The sequence below is a fragment of the Passer montanus genome, unplaced genomic scaffold (genome assembly GCF_014805655.1).
Source record: "Passer montanus isolate IOZ18808 unplaced genomic scaffold, ASM1480565v1 scaffold26, whole genome shotgun sequence".
NCBI classification, from domain to species: domain Eukaryota; kingdom Metazoa; phylum Chordata; class Aves; order Passeriformes; family Passeridae; genus Passer; species Passer montanus.
In genome coordinates this window covers 1,929,183-1,947,128 of record NW_024367261.1, presented here as the reverse complement: position 1 = coordinate 1,947,128, position 17,946 = coordinate 1,929,183, and the positions used below count along the sequence as shown (strand labels likewise).

Genomic DNA, 17,946 nt, shown 5'->3' with positions numbered 1-17,946 from the left:
CAATGGTTCGTAATTTTAAAAGATGAGATGTGTAGTGGGAGCTCTCAAATTAACATTGATGGTCTGTGTAAAGGGTTTGCATGGGTAAATGTTCAGCTGCATTTAAAGCTACTTCCTCTTTCTGTAATATTTTATTATACTTTCACTGAACATTAGTGAAAGAGACTTTGCTCCCTTGCAACCCCTTTCTCCATTCTTAAAACTCCAGTTGCTGAAGGGCACTGTGATGTTTTACTTTCGTTGCTTTGCATTTTGATGATGATGATGACCACAGTGATGTGTGGAATTTATTTTCACAGCATTTCATGAACAGCAGCACTTTCATTTGTTAATGTATCTCATCATTGCAGTATTATTATTTTGCATAATTGTTCTAATTTATTCAAGGGGCCTGACATGTTATGGTCTTATAAGTATGTGCCCCTGGGACTTGAGTGTGTTGCCATATGGTGAGATAGTGCTGCATGACAACCTTTCAGCAACAGAAGAATTCAACAGTGAAATAAATATGATAATTGTAAGTGTTCAGTGATATCCTACATTTAGCAGTTTGTCTTTTTCCCCTTGATGCCAGGATGACTGCTTCAGACCAAATAGCTTGAAACAGGTGTTAAAGTATTGCATGAGGTATGTTAGAAAGGTGCAGATAGTTTCTAGTTGTCTTTGTGTATGTAACTTCACTTTTAAGTGAGGGCTCAGTGTGACTTCTGAAGTCTCTAGTGTTGTTTCTTTCTCTAAGACTTGTAACTGGGCAAAAGTGATTTTATAGAAAAATCCAGGTTTAATACAGGATTAGGAAAGAGTGAGAAGGAATGAGAAATTTGGAAACAAAAAATAGTTCCAGTTTAGACATGGGGACTAAGAAGATCTGACCATTCAAATGGAACCAAAGTGAAGGCTTTTGAGCAGCAAAACTAAAGAAATAATTTATGATAGCTTAAATGTGTAACATACTTTCTGTCGTGTTTCTGGTCACGAGTGATTTACCTTCCAGGCTGGTATCTCAGTGTCTCACACAGAAAATGAGTTAGAAGGCATCACTTCTGGTTCACACTTGAAAGAGTCCAGTCCAGCCACTTTGTTACCTTTCTTCACCCCACCCACAGTAAGTACTTGCTTCTTTGCACCTATTGAATTTCCCAAGATTCTTTTTGTAGAAAGTGTAACTTTTACCAATGAAATCTCCTAGCAAACACCTTAGCTGTTTGCCTGCAAGAGGTGGTATTTTCACATATTTTTAATCTTTTTCATCTTGTATTCCTTCTCTATGGTCTATCCAGCCCTCTTCAAAACATTTGCAAACTAAAGTAGACCTTGTCTAGAAATTTCATGCTACTGGCTGAATCTTTGGAAGCACATAGGCCTCGAAATGGGGAGCTGATTTTTAAGGTGAGGTGCACCTTGGACTTCCCAATAGGTATTACAGCTTTGGAGTATCTTGATAAAATAATTATATAACTTCACTTTGTTTCACTCACACACACATACACACACATTAATTTCAATTATAGCCAATGGAAGATTAATCTGGACCCTTCAGTGTGGGTGTGGATCCTGGATTACTTGCAGGGAGCTGAGACTCTTAAGTAAGATTTAATGTAGATGTACCTTGCAATTCAAATAAGACATTAATTCATATTCATTATTTTATATGAAAATGTGTTTTAGAAGTGGTTTTGTCTGTGAAATACACCCAGGTAACATTACAGATGAAAGAGCAGGAGAACTTGGCTATCTCTTATTTTCTGCTTGGTTAAAAAAACCAATAGATGATCAAAAGACGGATGCTGATTTGGAAGAGGACAAAGTACTTAAAAAGCGATTAGCTGAGAGAAATGAAAATAAAGGAAGAGATAGAACTATAAAATCATTAAGAAATCCAGTGTAAACTCTTCTATTCAGAAGTCTGGTTCATATTCTTTCTGATCTGCTAGCATCTTGTTTGCATCTCTGCAGGTGATTTATGGTTTGTCTGCTACATGAAGGTTGAAGCTGGGAATAGATTTTTCAAGTAGATTTGCTTGGTACGGCCACAAATTGATTTTACAATTGTATGTATGTACAGAACTATCACAGAACCTTGTATGTGATTTTTTTTTTTTACCGTTCTTTATTTTTCTTTTTTTTTTTTTTTTTTTTTGGCTAGAAAGAAGGATCAGTAGGCCTATTTGATTTTTTCCCCTTTTGGTCTTTAATCTTATCACCACTTTTAATCTTTGGTGTACTTCACAGCTTTTAACTTCAAAGTGTAATTGCAATCATGCAGCTGCTTAATGGATTGCTACATTTAATATTTTCCCCCTAAGACCAGTATTTCTTCTTTGCATCTATAACTGGATGATGCTGCTGCAGTCCCTGATGGAAATGCCAGGTTTCATATTCACCATACACCTGAGCGCATGCTTACTGACTTGGTAATCTTGACTTTTTTTTTTCTATTTATCAAAATTTACTTGGATTACACACATTTTATTTGTGCTGGAATTTTATTGTAAAAGAAATTAAAGGGGAAATGCTATCATGCACCTTTTGCTTTGCTGAGATTTGAGATTTCAGATTCAGACTGGGCTTTTGTAACCCACCGCTGCATGTCTTGAATGTGAGATGTGTCATACCTCAGAGCCCAGCTCCGGGGCAACATAAAGATATCACAGATTTGGAAAGGGGGATCGATTTTGTAGCAAGCATTACTTGTTGCTGCTCTGTGCACGTTCCTGCAGGCGTGGCCTTTATTTTTCAAGCTGGTAGTGACTACAGTCGGTGTGGCTGCCACAGAACACTGCGCATCCCATCTCTCACTGCAGGCAGGCAGGAGGTGATTAATTTTTCATTGTTGCTGCATCTGAAGGATTCCCCTTTCCCCTCCCACACTACCTTGGCCCCTTTAGGAAGATTTTCATCCATTAAACTTTCCCTTCTCTGTTGGAAGAACTAAATCTCTTTCAGCATTTTCAGGCTGGTGATCTAATTTGACAGCTCGTAGGTGATGTCTATTCCTCTTCAAAGAGGCAGGTAGCCCCGGGCTAGCCAGCTGCATTGTGGATTCTGCAGATTTGGCTTGCTGTTCCTGCTGGGTGTCATCTGTCTTCTCAGTCTTGCGCTGGATAATTTTTGTCCTCCCCAGCATCATCTGCCTGAGCAGTTTCTGCCTGGCAGGCCTGTCTGTCCAGGTTGAGCATCAAACACAGTGGCCGCCCGGCTAATGTGACAAGGCACTCCTCCAAAGAGCGCAGCCCGGGGCCTGCTTCGGCCAGCATCGGCATCGCAGCCCGCGAACTTCCAGCCATCACGATCGTGGTGCTGCTCTCCCATCACGGGTGCAGCCCATGGACTTATTCTGCTGGCACAAAGTATGTCCCCCGCCTCGCCCTCTTAAGGGCCGTCGCTCCGATTCCTCCCATCTGGGCAGATGTCTGCCTCAACAGGTTTGGGTTTTCCTGCCTGTTGCCGGCATTTGACTCGGACACCGCCACTTGGATGAAATAATCCTTTCGTGGATTATCATCGCCAGACAGCCTGTGGGGGAAATGACAGGACTCGGCACGTTCATCTGAAGATTCTGCAATTCAGAGTGCTGCTAATGCTAATGGGAAGTGGCAGGGTGATCCCTAAAAGAGAAAGCGGGTTCCATTGCACGGCAAAAATGACAGAGGTTGTTTAGCCTGTCTTCCAAAAAAATACATGATGACTACATATGTTGATTTTCATGCTGCAAGCCATAGCTATTTCCATATTTTTGGAAAATAGACTTGATGACTACTTACTACAAACTGACAGGTTAGGGGCTCCACAAGTATTGTCTTTTTATAGCCATCACCTCTTTAAGTCCTCCTTAATTTCTTTAAAATATGTTTTGAAAATAAGCTTGACTGGGCAATGAGAGTAAGCAGGGGAACAAAAACAAAACCAGGCATAAATACAACAAATAGCATATTCTTAAAAAAAAAAAAGGCAAAAAACATTATTCAAACAAAGGAGGAATGGTTTCAGAACAGTAGTCCTAGAAACCAATGCAACTATCTGTCACAGGATTTGCTCTTGTTGCAGGCCCATTATACTGAACCTGACATTAGTCATGTTGTAAAAAATCTTTCCTAGAAATGCAGTAGTTACAAATCTGCTTAACTACAGGATTTCCTTCTTAACAAATAAAAAGCTGGAGCATAGGGCTTAGAGGGGTAAATAACTTGTCTGAGAAGCTGTGAAAGGATGGCAGCTAAGCTGGAAAGGGTAAAATTAAGATTTCTACAATTCTAGCCCAAATTAGTAGTGATGATTAAGCCAGCTGGAATATCCTGCAGATATTATTAATATATGAGCATGACTATAATTTACTGGTGATTGTCAAATGCTTACATGTTTTGGATTCAGGTGGAAAAATACTAATTTACAGGTTGCAACAGCTGGTCACTTTCAGGAAATAGATAATGTAGAAGGGAACTATTTTTGAAGTAATTCTTATATTTACTAATTGCCTGATTAGTAAATATATGTAACTATGTAACAATGAAGGAATAAAAAACTATTTTATGTTATATACTTATGCTAAATTTAATAATAATGTTAGTTGAAGTATTGAACACTTCCCAGCGTAAGAATCATTTTATTATTTAGACAGGTTCCAGCTATATTTGGCCTGATTTTGGGGGAGATTGTTTCAACAAAACCAATTAACTCATTTTTAAGCCTGAGTTTAGAAGATTATAGACATTGTCAAAAAAACCCGTATAGTAATTTCTATGAGTAGTTTCCAAGCTTTTATGATGTGGCACAGGATTTAATAATAGAACAATTTTTTGTGTCAGTTCAAATAGCTTTTTAAAAGTCCCTCTTTTTTCCTGAGCCACATAATTGCTCCCTATTATAAAAGCTATGCAGAGGAGAATATGGGCAGAACTAATTTCTAACAAAGAGTACAACTACTCCTGTTTTCTGCTAATAAACTAGTAATTGTTCCAGCTAAACTAGCACCTTTCTGGTATTCCAGGTAGGAAGGAAGCCTTCAGGACACTGAAGGCTGCAGTAGCTGTAGCAGAATTTTGGTCCTGTTTATTCTTCATTGACCATACAATGACACTGAGAAGTGTGGTATGTATTGCAGATTTTTTTTTTTAAGTGTGTAAAAGAAGAAACAAACTTAGATGTAATGGCCTAAATAGAATCAATCTGTTCTATAAATTATTGAGTTTATTGAGTAGCAGGAAGAAAAATGTCACAAACACAAGTTAATATACTCCCTCCAAGAGGGAGGAGAAGTATATTGAAAACATCTTAATCCTCTCACAGAATCACAGGATGGGTCAGGTTGGAAGGGACCACAGTGGCTCATCTGGTCCAACCTCCCTGCTCAAGCAGGGTCATCCCAGAGCACTTGGTACAGGATTGCATCCAGAAGGTGCTTAAGAATCTCCAGGGAGGGAGACTCCACAACCTCTCTGGACAATCTCAGTGCTCAGTCACCTGCACAGCAAAGAACTCCTTCCTCGTATCCAGGTGGAATTTCCTGTGCATCAGTTTCTGCCCATTGCCTCTTGTCCTATTACTTGGCACCACCAAGAAGAGCCTGGCTCCATTTTCTTGTTACCCTCCCTTCAGATACTGATAGAAATTGATAAGATTCCCTCTCAGGTGTTTCTTCTCAGGGCTGAACAAGCCCAGTTCCCTCAGCCTTTCATTGTAAGAAATGCTCCAGTCCCCTAATCAGTTTTGTAGTTCTCCACAGGACCTACTCCAGGATCTCCATGTGTTTCTCATACTGAGAGCCTCTCTTCTACTCTGAAATGTTTTGGTTGTTTGTTTTTTTTAATGTACAGGGATTTAATGTAAGTTTTGCTTTTTTTTTTAATAGTTGTAAAAAGAGACTGCTGCTCTTTTTAATTTGTTTATGTTTGCTTATTTGCAGCCTGCCTGTCCAGCAGCTGTTACTCACGTTTGCTGCACCTTGAAGCCAACGGGATTAATGTATGCCTCTTACTATAATTACTGAATCAGAGAATCAGTTAGAGTGGAAAAAACCTCTGAGATCATCGAATCCTACCTATGACTAAACACCACCATGCCAACTAGACCAAGCACCACGTCCAGTATTTCCTTAAACACCTCCAGGAATGGTGACTCCACCACCTCCCTGGGCAGCCCATGGCAGTGTCTGATCTAATCAGCCTTTCTGTGGAGAAATCCTTCTGATGTCCAACCTGAACATCCCCTGACACACCCTGAGGCCATGTCCTCCTGTCCTGTCGCAGGTTACCTGGGAGAAGAGACCAACTCCACCTGGTTATGAAACATAAACTTTAAGGTATTTAGAAAAATTTTAGAGGAGCTAAGATTTTAGTTAGAGTTAAGCCTTACTGGAGTTAATTAAAATAAATAGGTAGGCCTTGATGAAGTTAAGAGTTAGTAGTTAACTAATAACTAATTGCTTTTCAATACAATGTTTGGTTAGCTGGGTTTATAATGAAGAATATACAAACTGATAAATAGCTTTTAGGACCATGAGACAATTGTGGGCCTCCTCTGTTCTGGAACCAGTTGAAGACAAGGAATGGGAGTTCTACCAGGGCTTCATTTGTCATATTTGCATTGAAAAGGTAAAAAGGTCAGAACGAGGAAGACTTCAGTTATTGCTCATTTTGGAACTCCTCCCCATGGTCCATTTTGGGACCACCGACCCATTTCAAGGAAAAAACTATGCATGCTTAACAGCTTTTGAACTAATGAGCATACGAAGCGGGGAACGGGATGTACCAAAATTATGAATATGTATTTGTATTTTGGGTATTCAACACTTGTATAGATAAAAGGACTCTGTAAACACCTGTAAATTGTGGTGTGTATTTGGAAGCTATCCCGCACACTGCCCAGCCTCGCAATGAACTCACACTTTCTAACTTTAAACTGTTAGAGAGTCTTTGTCTGTCACAGTTGGATATCGGTATTAGATCAATATCCATATTTTTTTAATAAATCAGTATAATAAATGTGAAAAATGTGTATTTTATGATTGGCTTTTCGCAAGTATTAAAATGAATATTGTGTTATGCTAGAAAGTTATGCTATATTGATTTTCTTAAGTAGTGTATTAAATATAGTTTTAGGTTTTAACACAATGTTAAAATAGAAACTATGCTATGTAAGATATTTGTTTAAGAAAGAACTCACACCAGATAGAAGCCACAGGACACCTAAATCTTTCAGAGAAAGGGAATTTATTGCTCCCTTATCAGCAGAAAACTAACTTCTTCCCACCTCGCTCAGACAGCAAGACAGCATGAGGATTAAGAGGAAGAAGTTGACAGTGACCAGACAGAATCCTGTGTTTGAATGGAACTTATCATCATGTATGAGGTGTATGAATATGCAACAGGAGATTGTTTTTAAGAGTTAATCCTCTTTTTGTTAAAAAGGGTTAACCCTTTTTAAGGGTTAACAGGGGTCCTTTTTCGGGCTTGTCTTGCCCAGAAAAAAGTACCCGGATGTCCGTATCTCTTTGTTTTTATTGTCTCATATTGTCCTAATCTCAAATGTTCAAATTTTATTATTCTAATTATATTACTATTTTTATAATCATTTTATTACTATTAAACTTTTAAAATTTCAAAAAGAAGTGATTGGCGTTTTTCACAATAAATTTATTTTTTAACAAATCCTTTCAGGCGTTTGTGGACAGCAGTAAGGTCTCTCTGAGCCTCCTCTTCCTCACGCCAAACACCCGCAGCTCCCTCGGGCAGCTGCCCACAGGACCCCTCCAGCCCCGCCGCCCCTCTCCGAAGCCGTGCGGGTCTCTCCCTCTCCCCACAGGAGCCGCCCGCGGCTTTGGGAGGGCCCGGGGCTCCTCGGGGCGGCTCCCGCGGCCGGCGCGGTGCGATGATCTCACGGCGCGGCAGCGGGCCCGGCGCAGGCTCGGCGAGGGAGGCCGGGCTGGGGCCGGGGCTGCCCGGGCTGCGCTACCCTGTCCTGCCCTGCCTTGCCCTGCCCTGCCCTGCCCTGCCCTGCCCTGCCCTGCCCTGCCGAGCGCCATGAGCGGGGCCGGCCCCGCGTCCCCCGCCCGCGGCGACAGGAGACGGGACTCTCCGGCCGCCGGGTCCCCCATCCAGCCCATCATAAAGGGTAAGGAGGCAGCGGTGCGGGTCCCGGAGGGGCCGAGCCCGCTGTGTGACCCCGCGGCAGCGGCGGAGAGGCGGCCGGGGGGCCGCGGGAGCGGCCGCGGTGTCCCGGGACCTCCCTGGAGCCGTCCAGCTCTCTGCGGGATCCCAGCGCCCTCCAGGCCCCCTCAGCGTGTGCTGAGGTTTAAAGCTGGATACCTGGCAGGCTTGGCTGGCTCTGCCTGTCAGGACTGGGAACCAGGGTGCCTCTGTGGCTTTTTTTCGGGGAGCCGAGTCGGCCACCGAGGCGCTCGCCACGGGCATGGAGCCTCCTGGGAAGTTCTTACTTTTGGTCTTGTTCACCCAAGTTTTGTCGGGTTAATCCGTGCTCAGAAGCATTTGGACTGGGTAGTGGCTTAGCCCACGCATTATTTACTGCAGTCATGACTTTCCCGAATTTGTAAATAATGTTCTGCACCGTTTTGAACATGGTGGGATTCAGGGTGTTGAACAAACACAGGTGGATACAGTAGAGCCACAGGGCAGGTTCATCAGCTGAGGCAGAAAAATGCATACTTTAGATGGCAGTACCACCTTAGTCTTTTTTTGGGACTACATTGTATATTTCTTGAAACAGTATTTGCTATGCTCTCACAGTGCTTTTCAATTTAGCAGATTTTTTCTTTGTGACAGGCGAGCCTGTTTCTCCACATATATTTAAATAGTAAATACTCTTTTCCAAGACTCGGTTTCAAGTCTGGCCCTAGAATACAAGAAAATGCTGACAGTTTTCCTTTGTAGTGAGGATTCCTCCTGTCTCTTGTTGCAGAAGACTCCCACACTTACTCTGTGGATCTCTGTTAAGTGGCAGTGTTTAGCTCTGGTATTTTACCAGCACTAAAAATCAGATATGGAAGCTGTACTGAAGAGAAAGAGGATTGAGACAAAGGGTGCTGAGCCACAGAGGAGAGCATTCACCTTCACAGAAAGGTGTCTTTGGTATCTGGAATACTGGTTTGTTGTATTTTATCTAAACTGGGGGTTTGCTGGGTACATAGGTCACCCTACAAATTCTGTTCAGGTGCTCTTTTGTATGTGCTTGGTGAGCAATAGGCCTTCCTCACACTGAGGTACAGTGTGCTGCCTGTGTTGTGTTGCCTGGTGTGAGATTTGACAGAAAAACTAAAATTATGTCTTTCATTAATCTCCTAGATGTTGGGGAAGTCTATTCAAGACTGCTGGATCACCGACCAGTAATTCAGGGAGAAATACGTTACTTTGTTAAAGAATTTGAAGTAAGTGTTTGTATCTTATTGGATGCTAGCAGGGTCTGAAACTTTGAACAGCTTTAGCATCTTTTTAGATATCATAGTAGGTAAATTACTTTCTTCAAAAGGGCTTGACATGGATTTTTTTCCCAAAAATAACACACCTGTAACATATGTCTGCATCTTTAGCAAACAAGACAGTAATTTAGGTCTTGTTCTTTTCAAAATTTTGAAAAGAACATGTGGTTTTGGTTTTGTTTTTTGTTTTGTTTTGTTTTGTTTTGTTTTGTTTTTTCCTGCAGAAGACTAGCAAGAATATTGATGTAGGAGAATAATGTAGTCCTAACACTTAGAGAAATCCAGTTGGTCCAAGGAAAGTATTGTTGGCCAGTGTGGGTTTACATCTCTTTGAGAAGCTACTTTATGCCTCAGCTGGATTCAGCTAGCACAGGTTTTTGTGTTTGTTTTTTTGGTTTTTTTTAAATTTTCATTACACAAGAGACACACTACTGGAAAAGAAGAGGAACACTTTGTGCAAAGCAATAAAATAATTAAAAATTGATTAACTGTTATTTGGTTGGCTGCAAAGTTAGGCCAAATTACTGAATGTGTAGAAGTGTTTATGTACAGCTTAGCCTGGAAAGTATAATTTGGTTTCCACAAGATGGCAGCAAAAGTTTAGAAAATTTGAATCCTATACCAGCAGAAGGCTGTTTCTGTATAGATTTTCTTTCTTACAGAATGTGGAATTTAAAAATGTAACTGAAAATGCAACTACCCCTCAAAATTCCAGTATGCAGACTTGATTGTAATGACATTAAAATGTCTTTCCCCCTCAGCCCCCCACAACCTAGATTGTAGCTTATATGTCAAGCAGGTCTATTTTGTCTGCTGGTTTAGCAAAATATGGCTATAAAATAAACTCTCATCAGATCTGTATCCTATGGACTTGAGAGTCATAAGAAATTATTTTCTCTGCTTTCCCTAACTAAGCTGTAGGATACAGTAAGTAGTTTTAATCATTCCACAGGAAGGAAAATATTGAACTCATGGACAAAATTAGAACTTATATCTTTAGGTTGATAATTCATGTATTTGTCTCATTTCACCTGAAGTCTTGTTCTGTTTCTTAGACAAATTTAAAATACTCTTAGATCTTTTATTGAAATTTAGTTACTGGTTTATATGTTTATGGCGAGGGGGGAAATAGCAAAGTGGAGGATTGTTTAAATTTTTGCAATTCAGAATTTCTTTAAGTGGGCTTAGGACCACCAGCACCCAAAAATCCCACTTGTTTCTAACTTTGAGATATGTGCTTATTTTTTCAATGATTAGCACCTAATGTGCAAGGAATGGAGATTTGCATTTGGGAAATCTGGAGCCTGTTTAATTAAGGAGTTTTGCTTGTGCATGCCTCTGTTTCTGAAGTTACAAAATGGGTGTGGTGATCCCTGTCCCACTTGATGTGATAGAGTATTTTTTGTTTCTGTAGAGTTTTTATCTAAAGTAAAATGCTGGTGAAATTCAGAGTGGGAATAGTGCTGTGGCTTCAGAAAAATAGATTATTTTGTAAATTTAGACAGACAAAATTTTGCTGTGCTTGTAATTAATCATGATGAGTAGTGATCTAGAAGAGCTGCCTCTTTATTCAGCTGTGTTATATTATTTTCTAGTCAATTAGTCAATTTCATTGCTTTGCTTCAGTGAAAACAATTTTACTTGCACTGTTTTCACCTGTGGAGGGTCAGACATCAAGCAAGCAGAATCACTACTATGTTATTTCTCAGTAACCAACTGAGTTATAAAAATTAAATACTTTCAAGCTCTGTTGCTGTCTGTTGTTTTAGAGATGCTGTTAATTGTCTATACAAAACAGGACATTTTTCCCCACAGTGTGTAAATAGTTAATATCGTCTTTCCTCACAAGGGCCAGAGGGGTCATTTAGAGGATTTTTGTGTTTTAATGTGAAAATTGCTCTCTTTTTTTTTTTTTTTTGGCAATTTCATCTATGTTCTTAAATAAGCAGAGTAGCACTTCAGTAGACAATGGTCTAGTATTTGAGATAAAGCTATTAGTTTATCAACTGGGAAACCATCTCTAATTTGTGAAGTGGAATTCCTTGCTAGACACTCACTTTCTTTCATTTTTGTGACAGGAAAAGCGTGGTCTCCGGGAACTGCGAGTACTTGAAAATCTTAAAAATACAATCTTTGAAACAAATGAACGTGTTCTTCCCAAGTGTGAGCAGGCAATGCAAGACAACTTGAGTGAAACCTTCAAGAGATGTAAGCAGGTTGCTTCTTATTGCTCTTGATGCATAATTTTGAGGAGTAATTTAAGTAGTTTGGATTCAAAATATGATCTGTTACAAAATTACCACTCTTGTGTAATTTTCTATTCTTTATGTGCTTTGTTCTCACTTCTGTGCGACTTTGAAAGGGAAACAACAGGGATGTTTTTGATACATAGTAGTCCAGCCAATCAGCTCTTGTTAAGGTTACATTAAAGTTTTTTGTTGATTTAAGTAGAAGCTGTTTCAGCTCATTCTTTTCCTATTCACTTGGAAACAGTGTTACACATTGACTAAAGCCATGGACAACATTTCAGTTTCCTGGTTTGTTGCAACCATGCTGGGATGTGAACTTCAAGTTTCTTAATTTTCCCACAGAAGTGCATAATACTGTCTCCCTTAAATCCCTTAAAACAAAACTTTCTGCTGTATAGCTATGAAGTTTATTATTATTATTATTATTATTCAGCCACAAATTGCGAATAGTAATTGCATGCTAGTCTTAGTTTCATCCTTATTAATATATTTCTTTACTGCTCAGATTTTAAAAGAATGTTTGGACTTTATACTAGTTTTTAAATGTGCTTTTTCCCCCTTATTCATTTAGCAGGATGGCTTCTTCAAAAGAGATTCTAAGTGAGTGTGGGTACACAGCTTTAGCTGCCCTCATTTAGCAGGATGGCTTCTTCAAAAGAGATTCTGAGTGTGGGTACACAGCTTTAGCTGCCAAATTTATGCAGTTGAAACATGCCACTGTGGATTTTGTTACAATTTGTGTGGCATGTTGTATAAGCATTTAATTTCCTATAACTTATTTATATGGGATCTGGCATATGCAGAATAGCAAATGGTAGATGGTGCTTTCCACACCAAAGGATTGCAGGAAAACATTGAAACTTATAAGGCACCCTAGTACCATCTAACTGGGGTGAAACTTCAGTTCTGTTCCCTGACTTTCTCATGCAGTACATTTTCAGTAATAGAATCCCAGAATAGTTGAGGTAGGAAGGGATCTCTGGAGCAGCAGTAGCTTGAGTCAGTTGTCCAGGACTGCATCCAGTTGCTGCTTGGGAAATTAGTGTATTTAATTCTGTGTTAAATAAGTTATGGGGGTGGGGGGAGGAAGTGCATAGGAATACAGTTCCTATTTCTATTGACAAGTTTTCCCAGGCTTGGTCTGGGAGAGAAGAGATGGACTCATAAAGATGTTAAAGAGCATAAAAATGTTGTACATGTGGAGTCTATACACAGCTGATGGGGAAAAAATTTAAAAAAAAACAAAACTCAACTAACTTAAGAGTTTGATCACCTGTTTCTACTTGCTAACTTGAGAGTGGTTTTTGATGTCTTCTGAGGTGCTAAGTAGTGCACTAAGAGTGTGGGCACAAGAGGACCTCACTGCCTTTCTGCCTTTGGCTTCTAGAACATACAGAGCTTGAACTCTGCAATAAGCTGGCTTACTTTTCTAAGTGTAAAGCATTTTCTGCAAGTACAGGTGGCTCTTGGGCAGTTAAGTGACACAGTGGGATATAATCTTCACCTTGCAACAGCCTTGCATCTTCTAAATCCCTTTCTGGCAAACTTCTTTTATTTCCAACAGCAGACTGATCTACTGCAATTTGTTCTTTCAGTGCAAGCTGCCAACGCTATGATCCATAGACTCCAAGAGAGGGAGTGTGAAGCAAGAAAGGTAAAGGATGGATGGATGGATAGATAGATTTTTATTTTGTGATCTGAGAGTCTTGTGCTTTTCACAGCAAGTTTGTCTGCCTTCAGTATAGCAAAACTTAAAAACATATTTTTCTATACCTTATATACTGGCAGTAAAACTCCTTTTGGGGTGATTTCTGCACTTATAAAATGCTCACTGCAAAGTTAATGGATCTAGCTAACTCTTTCTACAATCTCCTGATATATGGAAACTATTTTTTTATTTCCTTTGCTTTATTTTTCCTCCTAGCTCAGACTATAACATTTGTCACATACAGGGAAAGCTTAAATATAAAAAAAGCTTATTTTCTGTGGAACAAAAAACATCTACTAACCTACCAGAATGGAAATGTAAATCTTTCCTAGTTAGCTGAGAACATTGACCATATTATATATATTGCTTGTTGAAAAGGAAGTGTTTTTTTCACTTGTGGATGGGTTATTTAATGAAGAGGTATATTATAGGAACATGCGAATCATTGGAACCTTTTCAGTTGGCTACACTTTGCTTATTTGAAATACATGTGCTCTGAATCTGAAACCTGGAAAATTATACATGAAATTAGTTTCACGTATTCCCAATCCTACTTCTTTATTGTATTCCTGTGTTATCTCTTTACTTGCAAAATGCTGTTGATTATCATTTAGTTCAGGAAAAGCAAAGACATTTCCATGGCCATCAAGCAAAACAGGCTGTGCATTCATGGATGTAAACTGATAGTCATGTTTTTCTTTCCTTTTTTGCAACTGATGAAGATGGGCAGTCCAGTTGCAATTGAATACTGGTACTGGGCAAACAGCACATGTGTGAGCACTGACAGAGTTTTCTTGTTTCTCACACTAGAGTAGATACTCATAGAGAGGTAGGAAATTCTTACAGTTCTGCTACTGTTTGTTTGAAGTAAAACTTTAATAAAGAAATTTATAACTTAGAAAATGAAAAGTCATTTAGTAAGAATGGTGACTGTTATTTTTTAAAAAATATTAGCTGTATGTTTCTACTCTTTCTTTTTTTTTCTTCTAGTAGGTAGTGGAAGAGTAGTTATAGGTATCCAGGATTCATAGCATTTCTTAAAGCTTGCATAGTACAACTTTCTGGCTTGAAACTTTCCAAATGGGAGTAGTAACATTAGGTAACTTCTTAAAAAATACAGGTAAAAGTTGTCATTGTAGTGCAGCCACTTGAAGAGAAATACCTTTTTCTTACTTTCTGAAATTATGTGTTCTGAAGAAATAATGAGATTTTAGCACAAAGTATGTTAGGTTTGGGTAGGTGATGTGTAATTGTGTCAAAAGGTTTCAAATGTTTCAAAAGTTCAATGTTTCAAAACCTATTGAATACAAAGTAGTGTGTACCTGTCAAACTGTTAGTTTGACTAAACACTGGTGTATCTTGTCAGGAGATGTTACTGTATTGGGTGCAAACAAAATGGATCTTGGCATAATGTTGTTAAAATGTATCAAAGGCTGCACTGAAAAAGGTCGTGTATTTAGCCTGTGCTGTGTGATCTTGAAGAGAAGCCGAGAGAAAGTGTTTAAGAATGCATAAATGGGTTCCCAGTGCCTTTAGGTGACAAAAATGCCACACATAAGAAACAGTCATTGCTGATACACTGAAGAGGAGAGGGGCTAAAAAAAGAAGGATTAATCCTCTGTTTTGCTGGGAGATGGAGAAAATGGAAGAGCAACTGCCTAGGTTTAGTTTGGCTTCTGCACTTGCAATATAAGGGGGCCAGACTGTCAACATAGCTCTCAAGCAGTCCACAGAATTACATTGTGTTTTGTCATGTGCATTGGAGGTGTGTATGATCTCTTTTTTTAGATATCTAGACTTCTTTTTTTTTTTTCAAGATAAGATAGTGAATGGAATTAGACTTAGCAGAAGCCAAGCAGTAGGAAAATATGAGGGGAAAAATAACTTATTTCTAAAGGAAGGCATTAATCACAGTGAGAGCTAGCTGGCTAAAGCAGAAACACTAGCTGCCAGCTTCAAAACATTTAATATCCCTGTTATCGTATTTTATAGAAATAGCTTCATTGCTAATACAATAATATTAGTAGGATTGCAGACATTTTACCACTTGTTTTGGATTGACTATAGAAAAACAAATGTTTTCTTTTTAGTTTCCCCTTTTCCATATGTTTTCGTGCTTGTTTCCAGATACTTTATCATTATATAGCTCTCATTAAGCCCCCCATTTTACTATGGAAATGATTGTTAAAAGCTTCCTATTTTCCTCCTGTCAGCTTCAGGCAGACAAGGTGGTGGAACGTGAGGAGAAGTGCATTGCTCACTGGGAGGAGTTCATGAAAGAGCAGCAGAACAAACGTGCGGAGGTGGACGAAGAGCACAGAAAAGCAATGGAGCGCCTCAAAGAGCAGTATTCTGAGATGGACAAGGAACTGGCCAAATACGCTTCTTTCTAAGACCTTTTTTAATAATGCTGGATTTGTGCCATGCTCAGTTGCTTCTGACTTAAATTGAGATTCTTTTGGAAAGCTGAAGCTGATAGAAAAAAGAATTTCCTCTACAGGCTTGGTATGAGAAGAAAAGGTTTGCATACTTTCAACTTAAGTGCCTATCTATGCTTTTTTGGTTCAAGGCAGGTGGAATGCCAGTACTTCTTTGTTTATTGGAAGATGGAACTGAAAATTGTGTGACTACATCAAGCTCAGGGAGTTGCAAACTGGAGTTCTCTCCCATAGTATCGTATCATTTGGGAAAACGGGGACTAATGTAATATCAGCTATCCTGGTGTGCAGCCACAGCCCTTTCCCAAAAAGTAGGTTAATAGATTCCAGCCATAGTTATCTGAGAATTCACTGGGAAAGCTATATTCTGCTTGTAGATTTCAAGAAAATAAACTTGTCTTTTGGAATATTTTACTTTGAAGATTAACCAATGAAAGATCTCAACAGAGTTCTAAATCCAATTGTAATTCAAACTTTTGGGCTGAATGTTCAGTATTTTGAAGTAGAGTTGCAATTTGAATGGTTTTTGTTAACATAAAAACTGTCAGGTAATCTTGGTCAACAATTCCCATTTTTTCTCCCTGTAAATGTCTCAGGCATCTCTTTTACTGTTCTAAGCAAAGCCAAAACAAGCTAAAAAAAGTGATCATGAGCATATCAGTCTTTGTATTAGCTTTGTAGCTAGTACAGTTTTACCTTAAATATTTGGCATGCTGTTGGTTTACTTAGGATAAGCTTGTCAGAACTTTATGAAGCAATTGGGGTAAGATTTTTGTTTCTTTATCAGCATAACAAATGAGCAGATTAGTGGTTAAATGCTTGTAGTACTGATCTGCTTTTTTTTACAGCGTATGTGAAATACGCTCCTGCACTGCTTTCCTTTATCCCAACTTGCAGTTACCAGCAGTGGAACTGAAGAAGTTAATTCAATCAGTTCATTAACCAAGGAAAATGAGACATAGTACCTTAATGAAATTTGCTGCAAGCTAACCGTTAGTGCAGGAAATATCTTTCCATAATTTAGCTGGTGTCCAATGTAGAATGGAAACAGGTAAAAATAAACAGAATTTATGCTTTACCTGTATTGCAGCAGTAATATACCAACAAGGGTTGCTTGTGTAGGTTTATGGCTTGGTTTCAAGCCTCCATTCCTGGCAGCATGTTGATAGTGTGATTAAAGTTAGAGAGGAGATGGAATAAGTATTTGAGATTTCTTTCAATAACACTGAATTCCTGCCAAGCTGCTCTGCCTGCTACCGTGGGCCCAACAGCTTCATCAATCATCATTGTGTATCTGGACTGAAAAGAGGATTTGCCAATGCTGGGGCACACTGGAATGTTGTTAATTCTCTGTTCTGAATGGAAAAAACATAGATGTCTCAAAAGGATCCCACACATGAAAAATAGGAAAGCCTCTTTTTTTTTAACAACTCCTATCTGAATAGAGAGTTACTTCTGTAATATTTCTCAGCTTGTGTACCCGTGATGAATGTTGTAACTAAGCTCAGACTCTTCATTTAAAAACAAAAAATTAGTTCTTGCCTGTCTTTAGAATTGGGTGTGGAATAGTTTTGTTTGGAGCACAGACTGGAAGTGATTTCTCTTACCAGATTGTTTGATGTATATGTGCCCAAAGCCCAAATATCTTTCTAACAAAATGCATTTAACTGCATACTGAATTAATTTTTATTTTTGCACTGATAATTTTTATTAAGATTTAGATATCTAATTAACTGTGCACTGGAGCTGTAGGTTTTAGTATTTCATCAATTTGATGGTTCATAAGCAATGATGCAAGTGTTTCATTTGGATATTCACTGGAAAATAAAGTGGTATTTCCAAAACCTGGGACGTGTGCTCCTGATTTTTTTGAAAGCTTAATAAGTACTAACACTGAAAATGTGTTCCTCTTTCAGAATGTTTTATGCTGAAGAATCTTTTATGCTGGAGATCCTTTGAAAACACACTTCTTGAAAATCTGTCTACCTCTTGGTCAATGTTATTCATTGTGGGGAGTAAATGAAAAATATCTGTTCCTGAAATAATTTCGTTTAGTAACTTTCATCTTTATTTTTGCATGATACACTGCTTGGAAAAGCTTGTCTTTTCAAAGCATCTTTG

At 38.9% G+C, this 17,946-nt stretch overlaps 1 protein-coding gene across 2 annotated transcripts; it reads left to right on the top strand.

Moving 5' to 3' along the window:
* The first annotated feature begins 7,896 nt into the window (after window positions 1–7,896).
* BLOC1S5 (biogenesis of lysosomal organelles complex 1 subunit 5) lies at window positions 7,897–17,674 on the top strand. 2 transcript variants are annotated; one of them, XM_039712136.1, is made up of 6 exons: window positions 7,897–7,946; window positions 7,977–8,109; window positions 9,297–9,379; window positions 11,509–11,638; window positions 13,275–13,333; window positions 15,601–17,674. In XM_039712136.1, exons 2-6 carry the CDS (start codon window positions 8,019–8,021, stop codon window positions 15,778–15,780), a joined length of 543 nt encoding a protein of 180 aa, XP_039568070.1. In that variant the 5' UTR covers window positions 7,897–7,946; window positions 7,977–8,018; the 3' UTR covers window positions 15,781–17,674. The 2 variants fall into 2 exon arrangements, with proteins under 2 accessions (XP_039568070.1, XP_039568069.1); XM_039712135.1 differs by lacking the exon at window positions 7,897–7,946 and having other exon boundaries at window positions 7,953–8,109.
* Window positions 17,675–17,946: the final 272 nt, after the last annotated feature.